General features: G+C 33.0%; 1 protein-coding gene across 4 annotated transcripts in view; it reads right to left on the bottom strand.

Moving 5' to 3' along the window:
• Positions 1–25,634, bottom strand: part of CRMP (Collapsin Response Mediator Protein) — a 40,252-nt gene that overhangs the window by 4,966 nt on the left and 9,652 nt on the right. For 2 of the 4 annotated variants that reach the window (XM_085202133.1, XM_085202135.1), the window contains exons 2-9: positions 17,799–17,893; positions 6,225–6,409; positions 5,625–5,701; positions 4,478–4,675; positions 3,921–4,067; positions 3,056–3,182; positions 2,463–2,571; positions 1,945–2,093 (exon numbers count right to left, since the gene is read on the bottom strand). In XM_085202133.1, coding sequence (XP_085058259.1) covers positions 1,945–2,093; positions 2,463–2,571; positions 3,056–3,182; positions 3,921–4,067; positions 4,478–4,675; positions 5,625–5,701; positions 6,225–6,409; positions 17,799–17,893 — 1,087 coding nt within the window. Of the gene's footprint in view, positions 1–1,944; positions 2,094–2,462; positions 2,572–3,055; positions 3,183–3,920; positions 4,068–4,477; positions 4,676–5,624; positions 5,702–6,224; positions 6,410–17,798; positions 17,894–19,013; positions 19,157–25,634 lie in introns of those variants that run through there. The other 2 variants (XM_085202134.1, XM_085202136.1) reach the window with 2 other exon arrangements.

The raw sequence follows: 25,634 nt of genomic DNA, 5'->3' as shown, positions 1-25,634 counted from the left end.
CAATTACCTATTTATTATAAATCTAAATAACGTTCAAGCCTCTTATTAAAATTGTTTAACAAAATCCTACTTTAAGTCAATTTATTATATCACCTTTATTATGAAATTATTTAGAAATACTGCATGGTTATTGAACCACCCACAAAGTTATATTCAAAATTTTTAACACACAAAATGATATTGAACTACGATAGATAGGTACTTACATTTAACATTAGTTTTACATCGTCGTTGTCGCATTCTCCTTTTACTATCACTAATATTTACATCATAAGTAATATTAAAAACTCAACATTTGTTTGAAATGTCTTAAAAAAATGTATGTTTTGATAGTACACTCAAATACTGACACAATAGTTTCACATTTGAGAAAAATACTCAGTAATCACATCATCACGATCACGAAACATTCATCACGATTTTAGAAATCCGATTAATGATAAAATTAATATTAAACAACATCCAAATAATTTAAAACACTTAATAATTATTCAACGTATAAAGTCGAACAAAATAATGTAAATACAACAGAACTTAGCCGTTCCGCGGCTAAGTTCTGTTCTCACACAGATAATTAAAAACATTGTAATAGTTGCCATTAACTAAAATACTTACCGAATATACTATTAAATTTTTTATTAAGATTTTCATTATTATTTATATTTGTATGATTATTTTGATAGAAAATCGTATAAAAATTAAATATTAAGCGAGTTTTATAATGTTACACGAGGACCTGCGAAAACTCAATACGAAATAAATTAATATTTAGTAATTATTTGTAAATAGTATTGATAATTTTATTAATTATTTTAATATCAAATCATGCGTAAAAAGTATAATCTACATTTATTATGAATTATAGTGTTATATTGCACAATCAATCAATATTAAAAATGAATTTTGTTATCTGTACAAAGACACCCCGCTCACGCCGCACCGATTACCGGGGATTCCCATAGAATCGGTGCGGCGCGTACATTCTGCGCAATAGTAGTTGGGTCGGACTATAGCTGAATGCTATTTACTAAACCATATAAATACAACGGGTTATGGGCCCAGACCACGTCGTAACAATAATAAAGAAGATTGCATCAATCGTAGAAAATTAGAAATACTGGCGAGATTAAAACAGCGTTACTTCACGCGACGCTTCGGCGTTGGTATTGAAATTTGGAGGTTAAGTTGCCGGGAAGGAATAAAAAAGAAAAACAAGCAAAATAAACAATCACAATGGAAAGGAAACAGCACAGTAATAAAACTGGAAGGAGTAAAAAATTGGAATGCTTGGAAGTTCCAAACCATAATACTACTACGGGGGGAAATTGTGTCATCATCATCTGCGTTTATTGTAAAAAGAAATGCTACAATTAAAAGAAATATTAAATGTTTCAAGTGTAATAATATGGGTCATTATCGAGCTGAATGTAATGTGGACAGAAAATGTAATATTTATTGTTAAAAAAAGTGAAAAAAAATGCTATTATTGTAATAATTTTGTAAACATGTTAAAAATGAGTGTTAGTTTAAAACGGGAACATAAAAAATGTGTTTGTAGTGCAACAAAAGTAAAATTAAACACCTAATAGAAATAATTCAATAAAAGTGTGTGTAAAGTGTATTCCTAAGTCTTGCGTTAATTTAACATCAGCTCGCCGTCGTTGCCTACATACCTACGCTAGTTGCTGCGACTCGATTTCTTGAATGAAGCGTGTGCGACGTTGCCGCTTTGACAGGTAAGTGTGTGAGTGATAATATAACACTTTACAAATGGCGTTTTTTTTAAAACGATTATTTTATTATTTATTTTGTTTGAAAAAATAACTTTTTCATTTTTGGAAATTATTTTTTTTCTGAATTATATTAGGCTTTTATAGAGTAGTTAAAACTGTGGTTTCATTTAAAGTGGTGCCGTCAATTCCACCCTGTATATCAAATTTTTACCTGTATTGACAGCTTTCTGCCATAAAATGGCCATCCTGTCCTCTACTCCGTTCACCCCATTGGGTATTTTGCTGAAGTTATTTTTACCGATGTCCTTGTCCTTCTCGTGGAAAGTGCAGTTATCGCTGCCGATTATTTGCAGGTCGTCGCTAGAAATAAATATTTTATTGGTATAGTTATTACGTCAGACATATGTACAGCTCCAGGCTGCTGCAGCTCGTGCCAATGGCCGTAAGAGCATGAAGGGCCGGATGGGCTAAGCCCAAAGTAGTTCTGTGAACCTAAGAAATTGTACTAACAAAAAATAACCTTGTCAAATTTTAAAAAAGACCTTGACACGAACAGATCTGTTGGAAGCTAAAGTCCAAGTTCTGGGAAGAGTCCTGGAAAATATATCCAGATACTCCCATGCTCTCGCATATAGCAGAGCAAGCAGAGGGAACCTAGTGTTAAGACGGCTGCATATATAAGTTATGTAGAAAGTAGAGCACTGTTAGTTAATGTAATAAATGTCTCACTTGGCGAGTGCGTCGACGATGGCTTCGGGTGTGTAGGGGGCGGGGCGCAGCGGCGGCGACAACACGTGCGCGGCGGCGTGGCGGAAGCAAGCGTTTTTATAATGAGTGCCTGGACAGGTGTGCTTTTAAATACTCATATTGTATAATTTTATTATATTTCTGTGTATTTAGGACTTAATGCTTTTGATATTTTTTTGCGAGACAATTATGTCTACTGACAATTGCCACCTCAATCTACCACCACGTGTAACCACAGACTACATTTACTGTAGTACTGCGTACAAAACGTTGAGTTTCCAGAAATGTATAATAATAAATTCATTTTTATAAACAAGAAATAAAGTTAAGTTATAAACTTTATAGCATAAAGAGAACCTACTAAAAGAGTTATAAAATATTATTTGTTTGTTAATTTTTACATATTTGTATCATTATTTGACCAAAAATAGCTCAAATAATGATTGAAAATGAGCTAAATTATCAGTTAAAATAGTTCATATTATGGACAGTTTCAGATTCAAATGGCCAGGTAACCAACGATCAATCAATCAAAAAGGTCCACATGGTCAGTCATTTGCGGTCAATCAACCAACCGTCAGTGCCCACGGTGGCCGCGAGGGTCTCCCCGAATAGAACCTGCTTCTGGCGGTCACGCGCGAGCCGCAACGCCTGCACCGCGCTCTTGGACATCATGTGCACTATGTAGAGGGGGGTGTTCATCTGGAGGGGGAGATGTTAGAGATTATAATGAAAAATATATAATATTCACAGCACGAGGAATTGAAATATTTATCCAAGTTTACCTATATTTCCATTTCTTCGCTCTGGTGTCGAAGCGAGACGTTGAGTTCCTCCGCTTAACACGCAATCCCTCCAGAAACCGGCGGAAAGTTGGGGACGGAGTGTTTTAACACAAGGTTCCCTCTGCCTACCAAGCTGTGCGCGGGATACAACGTGAAGGTGATTTAATCTTTGATTTTAGAATATTTTTTTACAAGACGCTATTATCCCAAATACGGGCAGAGGGAAGTTAGTGTTAAGATACTTCTATCCCCACTTTCGTTGAGTTTCGAGACGAGAGAAATTTTGTATGTTAAATGGCGCCCACCCACTACCGCCGGTTTACAGTAACTGTAGATAGCGTTATCGCTGCTGCATATTATTATGTTATGAAATGTGAATATTATTTTGTAAAAAATCTTATGGTAATATATATCTTTCGCATATAGCAGAGAGCATATATTTTTTCTTATACGTCTTTTTCAACTTCATACTTTATCCCTTACAAAATGCTCAAAGAAAAAATAAACTGCCTTCTTCACTTTTCGGCCGAATTTGTCATTTTCGGGGCGGAGCTCTACGCCGCGTGGAATCAATCCCTATACTGAATGTATAATGTGAAGGACGTCTCACTGCGCTGTTAGTACCTCCCAGTATATAAGATATATCCACATTTACCTGATTAGCGATCACACAAGCTCGATTGACAGCTTCGGCTTCGACCTCCTCGTCTCGCGACAGTTCGTGGCCTTCAGGCGTAGTGACTCCAGAGGCGAGGAGTTTTTCTGTGTTACGTGCTATTATGTTTCCATTTTCTGCATGGACCTGGATGGAAATGTGTTTATTTATAATTTATATGAATATTAGCCCAAGATCCCAGGGCTCCCAGACCTACACCATTTTAACAAAGCTGATTTTTTTAATTTTCATATATAATATGAAAGATATGGTTATATACATACATATTTTTAATGGTATTTGGGCCCATAGCCACCAAAAAATTATGTCTAAATTCAATTACATTAAATTAGGACATAACTCTTTTTACGCTTCAATATAGCATAAAAAGTTATATGACATTTAAAGTATGATGAATTAGAAAATTTAAGTCAAATTATAAAATCTTTGTAAGAAACCTTTACATCAAGAAGAATTTAGGTTACACGCCAAATTTCTAGACAATCTTATCAGTTATAATAAAAAAATAATTGTAAACTAAAACTAAGCACACTTACCATTGGCAAAGCTTTCAGCTCAGCACAGGCTTCAAAAGCCAAGCACAAATCATAATCCCCCAGCATCCAAGCATCTTTGTACGCCATGAACATCTTAAATGAGTTCACCCCATGTTCCTCTACCAGCTGTTGCATTTCCTTCTTAACTGATGGTGACCACCATGTTACTCCCACGTGTAGTGCGTAGTCACAGCAAACCTTATGGGAAAGTAATATAATATATGAAGTTTTTGTAGTTTTTTTATTGTTCCACACTTTCCTTTGAATTCTGTTTTAATGTTGTTAATTATTTTTCTTTAATGTTAAAATTATAATTAAAATATAAAGAAATAACTTTGAAAATAGCTGCTATAGAAAGTTACGGGACAAGCATTGATCCCTTGTTTATTGTTAACTCCAATAACAAGTTAATAATAGTTAACATTACAATATATTTTCTATATATTATATGTTTTGTTTACATTACGATATCAGTATAAGCAATTACCCATAAAAATTCAATATACCTTTTTCAAATTAGAAAGTAACTGAAAATCCAAACACTAAACGGTTATAGTTAAGGAAATGGCACTTTCACCAATTTGCATAAATAATTCTAAACTAATGTAAGGAAAACGTTACTACACGTGTGCACGTAAACAGTAAACTACCACACGTATAGTAAATGTAAACATTGAGCCAGATTGTACTGCATTAGACGCCATGCTATAATTAACGTCATTTGCATCTGAACGAAGCGTGTTACGCATTAAGATTAGTTAATAGATTTTTAATTAGTTATAAGCTAATCTAATTATTTTTTATTAAATATAAATAATCATTTATAATACTACATTTTTTAATCAAAAATGCTGAAATTATTTCACGTATTATCCACGTAATTAACGCTTTTGTTGAATGAATACAATAAGTTGTACTGAAATGTAGTAGTCTAGTTTTAGTTCCATGGTACTTTTTCTTCTTCTTAAAGTGCCTCTCCAACTAGTGAAGGTTGGCAGTCAACTTCGCATACTTGGTCCTGTCCCTAGCCAAATGAATTCCATGGTACTACAAATTAAGTAGTTAGTTGTAGTACCTAGTTGTTATTTCATTCATCATAAATATTTAGGAATTAAATATGTGATAGAGGTGATTGTAATAATCTTACCTTTCCATCAGCCTTTTGCCTCCAACTGTTGTATGCTTCCATCAAAGATTGTCCTTTCTCTGGTAGCACGAAATCAACTAGAAATTGAAATTAAATTATGTATTATATTTGCTTTTTCTACAAATTTGAATATCTGTTATAATTTCACGCTGCCGTTCACCATTTTTCGCCGAATTCTGAAGGCATTGCGTGTTATATAGCGGAATTTAATGCTGCTCTTTGTCAGGGTATTAGGGCGAGAAAATAAAAGTAATATATATTTAATTTCTCGGCAATCGAACCTATAACTTGTCTCTTGAACGTGTAAAAGCAAATTCGCAAACATAAATGCGAGTGGAGTACTTTGGCACTAATTTCTGATAAATAGTATTTTTTTTAGTTTCACGCTGCATCTCTCACGTAGCGAGGTTCAGGCAGATTTAGCCTAGAGTTAAGTCTCTCCATTCGGTTTTAGTGGAGAAACTCTACGCTGCGCTTTGTCTTACAAGAGCGAATATATGAAAACAAGTTATTTCCCCAAATAGTAATAATCACACCGACGGCTCCTATAAATTATTAATTTTGTTATTAGCAAAATAGATATTTAGATCTGATACTCACTGACAGTAGTAGTACCACCAGCGACTGCCGCTCTAGTTCCCTTATAGAAATCGTCAGCAGTCTTGGCCCCCATCATCTCAAGCTCGAAGTGGGTATGGGGATCGATTCCGCCTGGCATTACCAGTTTGCCTGAAGCATCAATGGTGCGAGTGCCACCAGGAATAATCAGGTTACGACCGACTTGTCTGAAAGAAAAACAATCGTGATATACAATATTTATGGGTGTAAATAGCATTAAAGAAAATTTTATTGTTTTTAAATATCGTACAGAATGAAATAAGATTTTCGTCTGTAAACTAAGTAGATTAATAGAAATAGAAGTACAGCTTCGCCCTTTTACGGCCAATATATGTACGGCTTAGAATTCTTAATGAAGATCCCAAATCTAAGGCCTATATCCGGTAAGGTATGAACCACTCTCAAGTCTGCGATCGATCTTGAGATGCCCTTTTCATTCATAGATATACATAATTTTAAAAAGTAAATGGTCCCTTTAGATTTTACACTTGAGAGCGGTTTATAAATAAGGGCCTTAATAAAATCTGTCTTTATAATAAAATGCTATTGAGGACTAGAGTATACTCAAATACTCACACTAAATATAGACGACACGTAGACGTACCTACTAGAAACCAAGACATTTTAGAGCCCAAGACCAAGACAATTATCAATCTCATCTCATACATGAACATGAGATCGAGATTCGAGACAAGCTGGGAACCTTAGTCGATCTAACTAAATTAAGTGTTTAAGTTTATTCTGAAGGCGTATACCAGATTTTTACTGGTTTACGCCCTTTCACGATAAATCTTGTTTCAACTAACAAGAACGTCTGAAAAAATTCCCGTTGCATTCATACTTACGCTGAAAAGAGAACCAAACGATAGCGCGATTCAGAGTACACTCAGTGCCATCTATTAAGGAACGTAGGTACTAAATGAAAACCTAGCAGTTATTTCTGCATTATATACGAAACAAAAGTTTTATTTTGTATTACATACTTACATACAATTTCTAAAGAACTTTACTTATCAGGTCAGATTAATAGTATTTAACTAAAATGATTTCGATATGAACAAAAGAAAGTAACTGCAAAGCAATACGTTCATCATATTTAAAACGACTATTTTTATTACTTCCATAAATTACCTCTATAAATACACTAGAGACTCCTTCTAACAAACAGTATTATAAATAAAAAAAGCTATAAAAATCTTGCTGACTCAGACTTGGACGGTGATTTACGATACAAAACAATCTAATTTGCTCAATTGTTACTTCTATAGTGTTAATAGGGTTTAATGGAAATAATAAAATCTGTTTAACTCGTATTGTATGAGAATGCGGGGTTTAATTTTTTTATGTGGTAGGCTGAAATTGACAAATGGTTCAGATTTTTTACTTATTATATATATTTTTTACTTTTCCGCGTTGGAGAATAGGGATTTTGCTAGATACAAATGATGCGTATACGAGCAAAAGGAAAGGAGGAAAAAATAACATAAGTGTTATAATTGTTTTACCAGACCGGAACCTGGACTACTACCTGCCTACTAGACTTATTTATAGAAAAATTATAAATATTATGAATTTCATAGAAATATTTATATTTTTAGCATCTGCAATTTACGGGGACAGACAGAGCGAAAGTGTTGTATTATGTAGAGTCGTGTACAGTTCGCCGTAACGACACGTTGCAACTGTTTCATGATAATGAGATGGAAGAAGTGTTGCAAAATTGGAGAAATGCAAATAGAGTAAATTTACAATTTTTTTAAATACATCATGAATATTTATGTTTTATACACAGTTTGTAAAGATCATTTAAAAAAGATGTAATAAAATAATATAAGCCCGATTTTCTCCAATATACACAGAGTTTACTAAACTTACTCTCTCTATATACTCTGTAGTGCGTATACATAATCTGTGATAATGACAATTAATAATAATGCAACGAGTTTTGCATAGAAAAACGGAGAAATGAAAATAAATTAAATTTACATTTTTACGGAATCATAAAACACTGCTTCGTGCAACGATGTGTAAATTATACAAAATAACAAATATTTATATAATTATGGTTTATTACACAGTGTGTAGAGGCGATTTAAAAAGATTTAATAAAAACGTTTCTTCAACATCAAAATCGCTCAAAAAAGACCGATCTTTCTATATATTTTTTGAATAGCAAGTGTGTAGCCGAAAGAAAAACAAACAAGATGCGCGTACGCATAATCTATGATAATAACTGACAACCAGTTATGGAAGCGACGGTTATGGTTGCGGAAGTGCTCGTCGAGTTAGAGCTTCCTGTGTGGCTTACATTATAATATGTGCTCAATTTGAAAATATTACAATATGGCTTTACGTTTCCTTGTTAACGCGAATGAAGCTTTGGGTGCTTTTATTGAAGTTTGTTAAATAAATGGAACTTTTAATATTTTATTTCATAGTTTTTTTCTAATCAGCCTAAAGATTTTTTTCTTAACTGCATATATTATTAGGTAAGAAGGCAACTCCTGTTTAAAAATAGTTTTTTATTATTATTTATTTTTAAAAAAGTCGGATTCGATACCAGCAGGTTGCCAAAATGGGTAGGAATGAGTTGCATTTATCGTGGCTAAATTATTTATAAGAAAAAAAGGTAACAGTTGAGGTAAAGAAAATCTTCGAACTTTATTTTTAATTATATGGACGACTAATACTAATAATCTACGGACCACTCAATTTTGAAAAATTACATATAATATGTTGTTTGGCAGAACTCAACGGCACGCTTTGTCTTGTTTTGTAACAAGAACTTACTGTTATCGATAAGTTCTCTGGTTTCCTCTGCCTACCCTGCGGTGCACGGAATGCAGCGTGCAGCTAAAAAATAGTTTTTTCAGCATGCCTGAAAAATATTTAATTTATGCTTTTCTCAAGTAAAATTCGGTTACATCACTAGTAAATTTAAAAATAGTATTATAGAGAGAGTTATTCATATATACAAGTCGTGGCCTTGTGAGGTTCAATGTCAAATTACGCTAGTAATGTTTATTTCGAGTTAAAATTTATGTAATTCAAGGAATGTTCAAGTAACTTTCCTTAAATAATTACATAGGTATTTCATAATAATATAAATTGTTATCTGTCTGTATGATTATTACGTAGTAATATTAGTAGACATTCTGTCTTCATATCGCGTACTAAGAAGTTGACGTTATAGCTAGACAAATTATGCATATTCATAATAATATTTTTATACAATATTTATTCCGTTCTTTTATAAGACGCGAAATTGGGTTCCACCGTTCAACATTCAATGTTCCAAAATGGCTTCGAAAGTGAAAAACGTAGTGTCTCATCACTAAGTTCTTTCATCTAACAAAATATAAAACCAAAGCTAATAATTATCTTAAGAAACAAGCTTCACAAACTAACATAAATTCTAAAATTTCATTTGTTTAGCATAATTCACAATCGGCGTAGAACGCAGGCCGCATATCGCCCATTGTTTACTAACAAGTTGCACGCTAGCTGTAAAATGCAGGGTATGTGACTGGAATGGGACTGTGGTGAGACTAGCGGTTATTATTTTAAGTTATATGGGAAGTATAGCTATACTTCCCTAGCGTAACAGTACTGAGTTCTTATATAACTCAATTTGCATACTAATTTAATTTTGTACAATTTAGAACTCTCTATTGTAAATGCAGATATATTTTGACATTTTTAATATTTTTAAAGTGTTATTCCACACTTAGGAAAGAGAAATATTTATTAAGAAAACTTATGAAAATTTGAACGTAGCGGGACTCGAACCTGCGCCTCCTTAGTTACTTTAAAATAAGCTCATGTAGTAAGTTAAATTGTTAGAAATTAATAAGTGCGGTAAAATATACGGTTCCTAACATAGTGTTTAGAATTTTGTATAACAAAATAAAAAATGTTTCTAAGTATCTTAGTCTGTCGTGATTATCACTCGTCGAAACTAGATCATTTTATAACGAATGTCGTTATAATGTTGCTTGCAACTTTGTTTCATATATTACATCGATAAGTAGTTCTATTCTCTATGTTTAGCCAGTTTAAAGGCTTGCTTCATCACCGTTTATTGACTAGACTGAGAAAATATCTTTATTATCAGCATAAATAATGCCTCAAATGAGATTTGAACCCAAAATCATGTTTCAATCACAAACAATGATGTTTGAAGAGTGTTTTTTTATTTTCACTTTCTCAGACAGGGCCTAGTGGCCCTACCTGGCCTACACCAACGGTGTCATTTTCCAAAATCAGTATAAACCAGAAATAATATTATAAAACTTTTAATGTAATAGTTAACGAATTTGAGAATAGAAATATGTTATTCTTTTCTAAATTTAATCCCTCTCACAAATCACAATCTTGTTAGTAACAAGAGAGAATCGAGTCACTACGTATTAATGGAGCATTAGTGAATTAAGTGAACAACTTAGTGATGTGCATAGATTGTATCTACACATGAACATCGAACACAACTAGATGAAGGTACATTAAAATATATATCTCCATGGTATCTTTTTACACATAAAATTCATATTCTGTAACTACAAATTCTGGATGAATTCATAATTTTATTTATGACAATGACTTCAAAATGTAAAAATTAGATTTTTATGAGGTAAAAGTATGAATTTGAGATTTAAAACCCATAATTACTTTAGTTACAAATGCCAATATGAACTCTTTTTATCCGATATACGATGAAACCGCACTAGTGTAGTACATTAATAGGATTTACCTACAATACCCTAGATTTATATAGTACCTAGGTACCTAATGTCATGTCTATAAATAAATACTATGTGGAATATGCATCGATGATGACTGCATCCGAATATTTAATGATAAATTCGATATTTTACGCATATATTTACAATAATGATTATTTTTTTATCGATTATTATCATTATATCGATAAAAAAAAATCTTCATGTTGGCACAGTTGAGATGCGTTTGACCATGTGAGACCGCTGTGAATTTAAATCGATGTCTTAATTTAAATATAGCTTTGTTGATTTGATTGCATTAAGTAATATTAATTGCATTAATATTAAGGTGGAATATTCAAGTGAACAGTAAAGAACTAAATAGCGAGTGTTTTCTCTGCCTTTCCTATAGAACGTAGGAGATGCGTCATAGAAGTTTTTAATATATACCTTCCTAGTAAGTACACTAGATGGAGTCTGTAGCATAGTGTCAGAGACACGTCACTATTAGAAAATCATAATTTTCATACAAGTTCCTTTAAATTTGACGAAAATATAATACTTTGATATTAAAATTAAACTAAAACAACCTTAATATGAAGTATATTACAATATTAATCATAATTAAAAACAATAAGTACCTAAATTTCTTCCAAAATATATATTTCTAAGTCGCCAAAATGAACATAACCATAGGTTAACCTTGCAAAACGAACCAAGTAGGCTAGTATTACCTACTACCAATATTTCACGTTGTCGACTGACGTAAGACCTCATCACGCAACGCTGTCACGGCGACTTGCTATACGAATACCTTATGGGGAATAACATGAAACGTACTTGAACATGAACAATTAATTGTTAGGCGAATGGTCACGCATTGTTACATTTTTAGTTACTTTGCTATATAGTATAATTCGAGAGTTACACATGAAATTCTCTGGAAATGAGAGGACATAGTAAATATTTCTATTTTCTTCGTTCTGGTGTCGAGGCCAACCGCGGCGTTAAGTTCCGCCAGCACGCAATGCCTCTAGAATTAACACTAGGTTCCGTCTGCCTAACCACCGTGTGCGGGATAAAGCATAACGATAAAGAAATAACATAGTTACGTAAAACCTGCTGAATTTTAAGGTAATGAGAAAATATAATATTTATTTCTGTACATATATAAGAAAAAACTATAATAATACAGTACCTAATAATAGTTATTAGGTGTAATTAAAAGAAAGGATGTCTATTATAAAAAAAATAGGAGTTTTCACAAACTTGTTAGTCTAAAAACAATATTGAATAACCCAACACAAAATTATTAATAAACAGAGACGCGAGTCATAACAAAGCAATTTATGATTATAATTATTCTGATTACACCGAAAAATGCAGAAATACGTAAAATGTAAAAATATATTTAGATATTTGAAGTCAATTTAAAGTAATATTTGAACAGGTAGTACTTACAATAATATTGACGCATATATTTTTTGCAAATCAAATATGTTAAATGGCCAATATGTCGTATTTGGTCAATTACCGTTGCTAATTTACATACCGTATGCAAAGCATGTAATCGGTAAACGAATAATCGGCTATACGTACTCCACACACGCTACGAGTTCCAAAGTCAATAAGAAATCTTGTAAAACGACGCCAGTAAAGGATGTAGCGTGATCAAAGAAATTGTTATACCAGAGTCTACCTACGTCAAAATTGTATTACTAAACGAAAGTTATAGGCTCAGATATTGCAAACGAAGATTTCTCATTATATCAAAAATTATATAATAGATGGTACATTTCGAAACTCAATTTTTAGTTTTTGAATGTGGTTTCTTTCCAACGTTCTTAAGGTTATTTTAATGAACTTTCAGAAATTTTCTTCCAATTAGAAATTTCCCGTAAAAATTACTAAACGGATTTAGATAAAGTTTATAGTAATATAGCTTACACATCAAGTAACATATAAGCTAAATTTACATAAATATAATTAGGCTAACGTATAACAATGAGTTTAGCGGACGAAACCGCATTTGGGTCAGTAATGTCAGTATAGGTAGGACACAGAAAATCGTGTAAATATATAGATAGATACATAAATAGGCAAACATATAACTAATTAGGCCTAACTTAATATGACATTGTACACACCTCAACGTATTGTTAGCAAAATTACAATTTGTATGCTGAACTAAAGGTGAAATTAATTAACTTTTCTAGTGTAGAAAAGAAGGTCGGGTCGAAACGACTGAGTCATTCTAGGGTGGTCGCTGTGTAGACTATAAACTATAGTTTAAATATATTATTTCTAGCTTTTAATTTATAAATACATATTATAATATTATAAAATATTATTATAATAAAAAAAAAATAACTAAAATGAGGCATTCATGAAAAAGAAACTAATTTAATGTTTTTACTAAATTGAAAAAAAATGATTCAAAATATATTTGTGCCCACGGGCCAATATATATTGAAGAATAATAAACCATTCCTGTCGTGACGCAGGTTGCGAGTTCGATTGCCACTTCAGGAAATGCACACCTTAAGTTCCACCACACAACACGCAATGCCACCAGAATTCGGCGAAAAGTGGGGAGCGGAGTGTCTAAACACTAGGCTCCATCTGCGCAGCTAAAAAGATATATAAATAAGCATTTTAAACCACTTCCATGTCATTATAAGCCATTACATAATAGATTACCATTCATATTAAAATACAACAGTTGTATCGCGTGTGAAGATACAATAAAGGTAATCGTGAAAAACAATGAAAGTGAAGCTCTCCGAGGAAACGTCTGCGGTTACTTTTACCAGGCACCATTGTCTTTGGAACAGGTTGAATGTATTTTAGAGTGGTTTTTTTTACATATTCATAAGGAACTGTATTTATACTGTGTGGTGTTTTAAAATGTTAATAAACATATACAATAGATCTACTAAAATATAATGTTTTTATGTATTGTACTATTGTACTGTGGAATCCAATAACGTGATTATAAACGGTAGTCAATTTAATTAGTTTTTAATAAGAAATTCTATTACTTTAACATTAATATTTTTATATAACTTCATAATGGAGAGCACCATTATAGATCGTTTATTATGAAAAACGTCCATCTCCAAATATTTAGGGCGGTGATAGGTTGACGGACTCACGAAACAAAAATAACTTTGTGTATTTATATTTATAGAACAAATATAACAACAAAGTTAAATTCTAATAATATCTAATGATTTGGTGTAAGAAGACTTTTTTGTCATGTAAAAAATATATGATTTATTATTTTCCACGCCATTCTAGCGCAGTGGAGCTGTGGCTTGGAATGTTTCTGATATGGTTTTTAGTTCGATCCCTTTTCTCAACAATGTAATGTGTGTAATGTAACCTACTGTGCTTATGGTCTGAGTTACCTCTGGCTGTGTCATGACACATGTATCATACACAACTCAAGTTATTTTCATTTGACTTTGGGAGCAAAACCGCAGGAAAGCTAGTGATAAGATAAAACGCGTGGTTAGGTTCCGCTTTTAAAATATAATATTATTAATACAACAAAGTTATTCAAAATTACTATATAAAATCTTTAATAATTTCAGCTATAATTAATAACTCTCTAAAAGCACAGGTGATAGATTCAAATTAGATAATGTGCACCGTTAGCACGCAATTTCTCAGATATTACCAACTAATATTTCATTAACTATGTATGTATGGTTCTAACCTATTTTCTCTTTAGACAGAAAGTTGTAATAAATTATAAAGTTAAAGTTAAAATTAACATAATTAAAGGAATGAGCAAGTTTGTGAGTTCGAATCAATCTTACTTCTTCGTTCAGTGTTGTTGAGTTTCTTTATCCAATTAGGGGTGTCTTTATTCAGGCTGTAACTGGAGAACGGAGAGAATGGTACTTCAAAAACACATAATAAATTAATAATGCGTGAAAAAAAACACACTAGGTATATGTGAACATATTGTTTCTGTTCATCACTGTACATAGGTATGTAAAGATATAGTTTTAGTTATCCATTGTTTCTAACCACGGTTTGCATTAAGATTATACTTGGAAAAGCTTGCTTTAAATGGAGCTGACCATATGAGGACCTACTTCCAATAGAATATCATACATCATACATTTTGTATAAAAAATATGGTTTAATGAACTGATTGTTTGTTATTTGCAAAGATTAGTAGATTAGCAGCATTAGTATTTTTTTACTTGTATAAAAAATATGTATAGTACAGTTGACGAATCATGGTCGTTATGTAATTAGACTTACTGAACTTTTACCTACTTAAGATGAAAATAAACAAAAATAGGAAAAAAATCCTAAAATCAAGTCTGCGTATAACTTCAGGGCGGCCACCTCATTGATCCTACTTTACCGGACTGTCATAGGCATATTAAAATTAGAATTCTAACATTAGTGGGGACTAATGCAGTTATTTTCAAAGTAAATATTCCTATAGGCATCAATTAGGTAAAGTAAAGCTTTTTTTATAGAAAATTAAATAAGTATATTGTATAAGAAAAAAATAAATGTCTTTTCGACATAATAAGCATATACAATAATGGATTCACCTAGAATCAAGTCGTGTCCAATTCATTGAAACAAATTTTTCGCAATTTTCTTAAAAAAGTCCTAATTTTGTAAATCAGGTTGAATTTCATTTAATAAGCGACAAAAGTCTAGACAAAATTCTTACCTGCCAATAAATCTAAAGTTGTTAAGCATGTTTGTGGTTTCCATTAAGTCATTTAGTATAACTTGAATGAGATTAAGTTACGTATTAATTACACTTTAATGCGCACCAAGGCTGCATAATGTGGCAGATGTTAAAAATATCAAGATGGCATAAAGTTTTTAAAGTATATACTTAGCTAAATATTGTTTAATGCCAATTTAATTTAATAATATAGACTTTTTGTAGTAGAACTTATATTATTAATATTAACAATTTTTTCGAAGTTATAATAGTTTTTTAGCTTCCCGCTGTTCGGCGGCCTATAGCAGCACCAAGGGCTTTATAGGCCTGGTCGAAAGTGAAAGAGTAGACGATCCCCCCAAATTCCTTACATCAGAGAGCGACCAAGTGGTAGTAGTGGCCGAATGCACGAGGGTGATGCTGGACGATAGGATACTCGGAATGGCAAACGCCATTTCAAGCGATCCTGAGCCGGGCGCAGCCTTCGTGAATTGGGAGCTACCAAAACTTTCCTGGGTAAATGGGGTTCCGGGGTGTGGTAAGACAACTCACATTATCAAGCACTTCGATGAGGACACGGAAGTAGTAGCGACAACCACAGTAGAGGCCGCGAAAGATCTAAGAGAGAAGCTGGCGCACCGCCTTGGCACGAAAGCGACAAAGAGAGTGCGAACAATGGCCTCGATCTTAGTCAATGGTTTTCATGAGGGAATAGCTATAAACCGGCTAACGGTGGACGAAGCCCTCATGAACCACTTCGGGGCCATTGTTATGGCGGCCAGACTGTCAGGAGCGAACGAGGTCACACTCATCGGAGATATCAATCAGCTGCCTTACATCGACAGACAAAATCTATTCGAATTAAGGTACTGTAGGCCTAGCTTGACAACCAACATCACATGCGAGTTGCCTTGCACACATCGGAGCCCAATGGACGTCGCCTATGCCCTCGCCGGAGTATATAACAACATTTACTCCGCAAGCCCCATTGTCCACTCCCTAAAGGTTCTCGGATATACCGACGCGCGAATACCACACTGTAACGACGGCACCCTATATCTGGTCCACACGCAGGAGGAGAAGAGGCAGCTGAAAGACCAGGGATATGGAGCTGGAGCAGGTTCGCGAGTCATGACTATCCATGAGGCTCAGGGGCAGACCTTCGCAGACGTCGTCATCGTCCGAACCGGACGCGCACGGATCCGAGTACATGAGAGCGTCTCTCACGCAGTCGTCGCAGTGACGAGACACACCAACACCTGTGTCTATTACTCTGACGATGGCGGTGACGCAATAGGCAACTTCATCAGCCGAGCGGTGGGCGCTTCATTTACGGAGGTGGTGGAGGCGAACCTAAAAGGGGCAATGTCACAAAGAGACGATAGGGTGATAGAGGCACTGATCCAAAAACTTAAGGAAGGCGTTCTGCATAAGCCAGGCCAAATCTAAAATTCCACACCTATATACATAATAATTATACAAAAGACTATAATAATTATACAAAAGACTCTAATAATTATACAAAAGACTATAATAAAAAAATAAAAAAAAAAAAAAAAATAAAAAAAAATATTGTCGGTAGGGGTCTCATCCAACCCCTCTAGTATAAGCTCTAGATATAAGTACAGTTTAAATTGTCCCAAAATTAAGTACGCCACATTAAAATAACTTTCTTAAAATAAAAAAAGGCACGGGCAACTATGAGCCCGTGGATGTAGTTTTTTAAAATAAAAAAAAAAAAAAAAAAAAAAAAAAAAAAAAGCTTCCCGCTGTTTCTCGCATAGGCAGAGGGAACATGGAAATACATTGTTAAAACACTGCGTTCCCGTTAAGGCATTTTTCGCCGTCCTGCTTGTTGAGTGGCGCGTAAAACAAAGCCTCGCTTTGCCGTTCGTTACCAAAGCGAGGAAAAGAAAATATTAAATACTTCATTTCCTCGATTGGAAATCGAACCAACAACCTGTCCCGCACGCTCGTCCACTAGAACCACGACTGGCCTCATCATGGCCTTATATCATAATATTGTTAATATTCGTTAAATAAAGTAAAGTTGTTATCAATATCACTTTCAAGTGCTGCTATAAAAGTGACAACACCTATAGATATATATGTATATCTACTATCAGCACTTACTTGATAACGCCATCCTCGATGAAGACGTCAGCGTCCTCCATGCCGTCATCGTTGACCACTCGCCCATTCTTGATGAGGAGACGGTTCTGGGAACTCTGGAAGTGAAATTATATTATATAGAACATAATATGAATAAAATAAGGTAGAGGATTCGATTACCACTAGGGAGGAACGAGTTATTTCCAATTACTCGTTCTGGTTAGAGGCCAAATCGCAGCTTTGAGTTTCTCCACTCCATACGTAATGTCTCGAAAATTAAGTGGAAAATGGAGAAAGGAGTGTCTTTTAAGTTTCCTGTCCTTTTATATGCGGGATATAGGGTGTAGCCGAAAGGTACGCAACTGTTTTGAAGGTACACAATTTGAATCGACTATTATGTATGTACATGGCTTTAGTGACATTTTTATCTATTTCAAATCAGTTTTGTAACATACAAATTCTTTATATTAATAATTCACAATTTTGGCTGTCATATTGTAGCATAAACTCTATTGTATTTTATGAAAATAATAAAAAATGTAAATAACTTTTACTTCTAGATTATTTTTTATTATTTTAATGGAACTGTTAAACAACTAGGTACTATACTAACTTACTAATATAATTATTAAATATATTTAAAAAGTACATTCGCGGTACTATAGAGAGTATAAAAATCATGTTACGAGGAAGCAATCAATAAAAGTAAAAGACGTTTTTAATGTTTTCATAGAATTTATAACTCATTAAATTCTAATGCTACTAAAGTTAGTCGTATTAACTAGTTGTTTATTTACTTGAGCAATAAACTCAGTCAGTGATTTTTATATAGGTTATCAACATTATGGTAAGTGGCTAAAGCGTAAAAAAATACATCGTTTGTCTTAAAATATTTTTTTCTTGAATTATTACAGCGGGCTAAGCTTAAAATTACTCTAAAATGAAATACACAAAAACACTTAAGAATAAATACTATAAATATGAAATTCAGTATTATTAACATTTTAAAGCAAATAAAATTATACGTATAAACATTTCTAAATATATATATATACATAAACGATAAATATAAATCTAAAATCACAACGAGCAAAAGATTTGCATGAATCACTTGTCGCTTTCGCGAAACATTCCAGATATGGTACACTGAAGTTAGTCACTTATAAGATATAATAGCACTTTTCCTACAAAAGAAAATTAATAACTTATTTATATAACAAAAAAAGGAATCCTTACTTTAATATTAATTCCCGAAAACGTAGTAATTCCTACCATACTAAATTTTATTGTAGAAAACCTTGAAATATGTTAAATTTCAGCGTATACAGACAGACGCGTCGAGCGCGGTGCGACGGCTGAAACTGAAAATGTGACGCCGAAAATAGAAGGTGCACTCCCTCACGCACTAACTTAATAGAAAGTCGACGCGGTACTAACGACAATGGTGGGTTTTATACTAGCATTTCCTTAATTACTTGGTTTTTGTGTAAATGTTTGTTTGTTCCTAAACGATTATATGTAGGTATAATGTTAAATTACTTTTTTAAATACTTTTTATTTTCTATTAAAAATAGGCTAGTTTTTTTTCGCCAACAATGCTTAAAATAGAATCTTTGTATATATACTCATTTCATCTATAACAATTATGATCAATGAATCTTACGTTTTAACACTAAGTACCCTCTGCAGGATAAGATATGCGGGATACAGCGTGAAGCTGCGGGATACAGTGTGGGGAAAAAAGAAGAAAAAAAACAAAAACATGTCTAACTGAGAGCTGCCGAGTTAATATGGATCGTAAACGAAATAGATGTGGGTTCGGTGCGTACTCAAGGAAATGATTGAGATTGATGGATTGATGGGACTTAGCGCGACATCTAAATTCAACAAACAGTGTTTCCAATTTAAACGGAAAGTGAAGAAGTCTTGACTTTATATCTCTTGTGCTTACTCTGCTATGCAAGAAAATGTCAGAAAAACAACTTGTAAAAATAAATTAAATGTGAAACTGCCCTTATACACTTGAGACTATCTCTTTCATACTCCACCAAAAGTCACTTATCCTTGTCAGTACTTTGTTTTCACCACGTTAAGTACTATAAACACTTAATAAGCGAGCAACTATATGAAGTGATGCCTGACAACTAATTGATTATATTTTATATATAAAATATGTATTTATAAAACAGCCAGGTTGAGCAGTTGAAAATGGTCAGACTGTACAATACATGGTTATGGGTTCGAATCTCTGAGATGGGAAAAGAAACTATTCTTGAAATTTCCTAAGGTTTTTATTTAAAACTTTAGTAACTTTTGCTTACCCGATTGAATTAGACAAAGCGAAATATTTCTAATAGTAATTAAAGAGGAGAACGGAATATTTTAACACCACTAGGATTTTCCCCGCTATATGCGGGAAATACGTGAAACAAAAAAAAATGATTATTGTTTTCATAACACCAGCAGATATTATATTTGAAAAATGAAACATGAACTAGCAATAAGTGCTAATAAGGCCGTATGTTTGTTTGTATATTCATTAGAAAGCAAACTACTTTAGTTTGCATTGGCTATATTATTTTTTATTCCATGCTAGTTACTATTTGGATATCTTTGTTTTTTTTCCATAATCAGCCATCGATCATTTCTCTCTATTTCTAATTTTTCTCTCTATTCTCCACGTTTCATATAAACAGAAAGGCCGCGTATTTTTTTAATATTAGCAAATATGGTATTTGAAAAATGAAACAACGTAATCTAACATACCGACGTGATAATTAAACCCGCATGTTTGTATACCAGTTAGAAAGTATATCTAAGTTTGGTTTGCATTAGTTCATTGAATCCAAAATAGCATAAAAACATGGTAAGCCTGTCTTGAACTGGAAAGAAATGAAAACTGCTTTCCCTCTCGATACGGCTTCCATTTGATTACATTTTAAACTTTAGGGAAATATTATTTGTGAAATAATAATGTTTCAGAGTTATTTAATAATATTTTAAGATTTAATAAAATAGCAAAAACTGAAATAATACAAAACTTATTTTAAATTATATTTTTTGAATTCGTATCTAGTTTGGTTAATATTATTAGGTTGATTTAATATTACAATTTAAAATAGTCGTTTATTATAAAGATAAAAAGAAAGAGAAGAAACGTTATCTAGTTTCGCTCTGCAAAAAGCAATGTCTCGAATTCACGAGGAAATTGGAGGATTTAGTTTTTCTCTCTGCCTACTCTTCTTAGCAACGTCGATATTATTAAATTTAATTCCTTAGTATTCCTTATTATTGAAGACAAAATAATAATAAGATAAAAAACCGTACGTCACTAAAAAAACTTAATTTCTTCTAATGAGAATTAAACCCACATTACAAGTACATCACTAACAAATTGCACAACGACAGAATCTATCTATAATTCACACATCAATATTATATCAAGTAAAATTAAAGAAAACATATAATAGTTAGCTTTCTATATCGGAAAAAGAGAATAAAAACATTAATCATACATAGCACGTCAAAAACATTAGACACGTAAGAATGAAACTGTGACAATGGCAGAGAAAACAAGTAATTACGGCATAATTGTAATTGCATATTACGCTGTCTGTAGTTGTTCTTGCCGTTGATGCAGTCGTGATGTAGATTAAATGTGTGCGGCGTTGGGTTCCGCTATCTGTTTTAATTTGTATTTTAATGAGTAGAAAGTTAAGTTAAATTTACCTAAGGAAATAAAGGAATGTATCAAATGAACTCTCGGCTTTTGGTAAGTCTCGATAGCGTGGTAGATAATATACAATACTTAGTGTCGAGACACTCGGCTCTTCACTATCCGTCAGAATTTGAAATAACGTGTTGAGTGGCAGAACTTGCTACAATTTTGTCATTTACCAAGACAGAAAATGATGATTCAATTTTCTGAGTGGAGATCGAACTCACACCCACAATTGCAAAAATACACTTTCCTTCTGCGCCACTACGACTAATAATTACTAGACAAATATTCACACAATATTAGCAATACAATTGACGTATCTAGTAAGGAAATGTTTATTTCCCATCACTATGAACCCATTTCACTGACACGCTGAGGTCTTTGATCTATGGCGTTTACAATGATCTATAGAAAAACTGGCTGTATATTAATTAGGTATAATGTGGATCTTTTTTGTAAGAATCGTTTGAGAACTAATAGCGGGGTGAACTTTAAATCGTTATTATGTTAACAAACATCTGCTTCGTATACGAGTAGAGCATGTGTAGACAGTTTAGACAATATGTAACATCTAATTTTTACCGGTTAGTTCTTTTAAAAACTTAAAATGTATTATTACTAGATTCAAAAGAATGAAGAAATTTTTAATAATATCGTAGGTTTTATAAATAGTTTTTATGGCTTCACGCTGTATCCCGCACGTAACAGGGTAAGCAGAGGGAACCTAGTGTTAGGTCCTCCGTTCCTCATTTTTTTGCTGAATTCTGAAGACATTGCGTGATGTGTGGCGGAAATCAACACCGCAAAAATATTTTTTATAAATTAATGAGATTACCAGTTCAAGTAAAGAAAATATTGAATATAATTATTTTTAGTTTTTTTTATAACTTGAACTGTATTCCACTGTTATATTCAAGTTTCAAGAGTTACATGTAAATTTACATGATTACGTCACCGTATATACTTGTGACACCGCATCTTGCAAATTATGAGTGATTCCCACGCAACATTTAATTACTTTTTGCATTAGTATTACCATGCGAAATGAAGCTTATTAGCAATACTTTGAAAATTTTGTTTTTAGTTTCATATTCTTCGATAATAAAGGTCTAGAGTACAATGAGATTAGTCTGTAGTTGTTTGTACTGGCAGGGCTAAGAAAATTTTATGTAAATCGGTTCAGTGTATTTCTTATAACGACAATAATAAAAATAATATACCGATGTCGTCGTGGCACAGCGCCAGTGTCGGATTGTTAAAACGACACTTGTGGGTTCGATTTCACTACAGTGAATGGGTTATTTTAATTTGAATCGGGTGAAAACTGAAAAACCGAGTGTTATTAGAAGGAATTCGGTTAAATACCTTCTGACTACCCTGCTATAAGAATATGATATTTATAATGTTTTTCATAGCAAAAATTTTATAATATTAACAACCTCTCATTTCAATAAATAACCATTGCATAAATAATTATAAAGTAAAACAATTAAATGCTTATTAGCAAAACAATAAAGTATATTTCTTTACAAAATTAAATCGTATTCGCGGCGAGGTTTCTAATTAAAATGAAGCATTTTCATTCCAGTGACTCTCGACCGGGCGACCGGGCGAGTTTGCAGAATTTCGCTGTTTATATTGCTAAAAGCTGTGGTAGAGTTACGTTTCGGTAAGGGTGGGTGTACACAAGCTGGTCTAGCTTGATATCAAAATAAAATGCTAAACCTTATATAATTGGAATTTCACTTGGTAGAGCCCAGAATGAATGAATATACTGTTAATATTTCCGTTTCCCACTTTCCACCGAGTTCTTGAGGCACTGGGAATTAAATGACGGACCTGAACGCCGCACTTTGCCAAATTACCAGACCGAGAAAATGAAAATATTATATATTTAATTCCCTGGGTGTGAATCGAACCCATAACGGTCGCGTTTACAGTTTTTTTAAACACAAGCATCCTCCTAGTGGGAATCAGACCTAAAACTATCTATGTAAGTAGATATACAGTCAGTAATTACTCAATGCCTCCGTCGCGTTTGGAAATGATATTCCGTTTGGTTAAATTTAAAATCGGTATATTTAATATAAACATAATATGTTTTCTTCGGAGTAACATATAAACTTGTAACCTTCGCAGGAATGTAATGTCCTATAGTTTACTACTTAAGAGCTAACACTAAAGATGTAATAAATAACTATAAAAAATCTATAATTGTAGTTGTATTGAGCTAAAATTTTTCATTTCACACTAAAATACTATATTTCTTACAAACTTCCTTTGTAGTTATATTTTTTCATTTCTTCACAAAATTCAAATTCCTAAATTAAAAGAGGCTAAATAAAAGGCCGCGACCGGTTGTGGGTTCGATTCCCACTCGAAGAAAAGGAAATATTTGCTATTTACAATGTGCTTTGGGAACGAAACGAAACGCGGCGTTGAGTTCCACTCAACTTAACAAACAGGTTGAGGTTTTTGAGGCATTCTCAAAAGATCGGTGCAAATTGGGGAACAGAAATGTCGTAATGGGAACGAAGTATCTAAACAATAGTTTCCAAAGTTCCCTCTAGCTGTATGCGGGTTACAGCGTAAAATTAAACAAACAAACAGCAAAGTAAATAAAAAAAAAGTATTTTACCATATACATGGATGTTTGTATTGTACAATAGATACAAAATAATTCAACTGGGATAAAGATTAGCCTATTAAAGTAATGAATTGCAAGGTCAGGTTACAATGTGGCACACTGGTCGTTACGTTTGTATTCATGTGCATAGCTTTGTACGCGAATACAAATATAAATAAATGGATATGGTAAACGGATTGGAGGCCAGTCGTGGCGCAGGGCACAAAGTGTGTGGCTGTAAATGTGAATAGCTGTGGGTTCGAATCCCACTCGAGAAAATGAAACATTTAACATTTTTTTTTCCTCGCTCTGGTAACGAGGCAAAGCATGGCCTTGAGTTCCACTATTCAACACGCAATGCATCCAGGATTGTGGAAAGTAGGGAACGGAAGTGTCTTAATGGGAACAGAGTGTCTTAACACTAGGTTCCCACGTTCTCTCTTCTTACCCCGCTATGTGCAGGATACAGTGTTAAACTAAACCAAATGGTCTGCGATAACAATTTTAAGTACCACCAATAATTATAAAAATGTTATCTGTATTAATAATACCATCGATTATATAATTTTCTCCTTACTCAACACACTTCCTTCTATACCATAAACAAAATTCGTAATGCTGTTATACTTCCTTACTGCCTGGCAACGATCCAACCCTCAGTATTGCAGTCATTTAGGTAATGTATAAGAACACTATATCCGCAATGGTTGTTAGTATTCACCCCTGGTGAATCAGCTTTTCTTATCTTGATGACGTATCTATGTTTTAGTTAGCATTTTGCGTAACAAGTTCGAACCTATATCCTTTTGGATACCTATTGGTTTATTTTTCAATTTTGGTTGATATCGAAACCATATATAATTTAATTCGGTACCTTCGCTTATTGTATCAAAATATTTATTTTTAATATCAATAATATAAATAAAAATATCATTTTACCATTTCTAAATATCTATAATATATATATTTTATTTACATACATATTATTATATTATATGTATATCTTTTCAGCAAAAAGCATTAACCCATATGTATTGAAAACGTTATGAGATTAAAGATGACTCTAAAGCCAATCTTATCTGAAGTGAAGAGGTGCAAATACTGAGAAGTGGGTTAGCGGTGTCGTAATGTTTGTCGGTTGTCCAATATTTGTTTATTCTACTAAACTATTATAGCTTTGTGTGTTGAGTGGTTTCTATGCGTTATATAAATATAAATAGCATTGCTGATTAATTGATGCTGTGGATGATAGCTCTTATAATTGAGATAAATATAAATATATAAGAGTAGATTAATTTTGAGTTTTTAAATTATAAAATATTTGTATAAAAAAGAGCTTTACTGTGTATTCCCAATTAATAAAGGTTCCCTTTTCAATCTAATTCCTGTGTTAGGTTAGTGGCGGAACCCAACGTCGCGCTTTGTTATTTTACCAGAGCGAGATGAAAATAATTACTTCCCTGAGTGGGAATAGAAACCACGACCGTCGCGTTAACAGTATCACTGCGCC

This window comes from Heliconius melpomene, chromosome 18, assembly GCF_056956725.1.
Source record: "Heliconius melpomene rosina isolate 202511_hmr_F chromosome 18, ASM5695672v1, whole genome shotgun sequence".
NCBI classification, from domain to species: domain Eukaryota; kingdom Metazoa; phylum Arthropoda; class Insecta; order Lepidoptera; family Nymphalidae; genus Heliconius; species Heliconius melpomene.
This window is presented reverse-complemented; position numbering and strand designations above follow the sequence as displayed.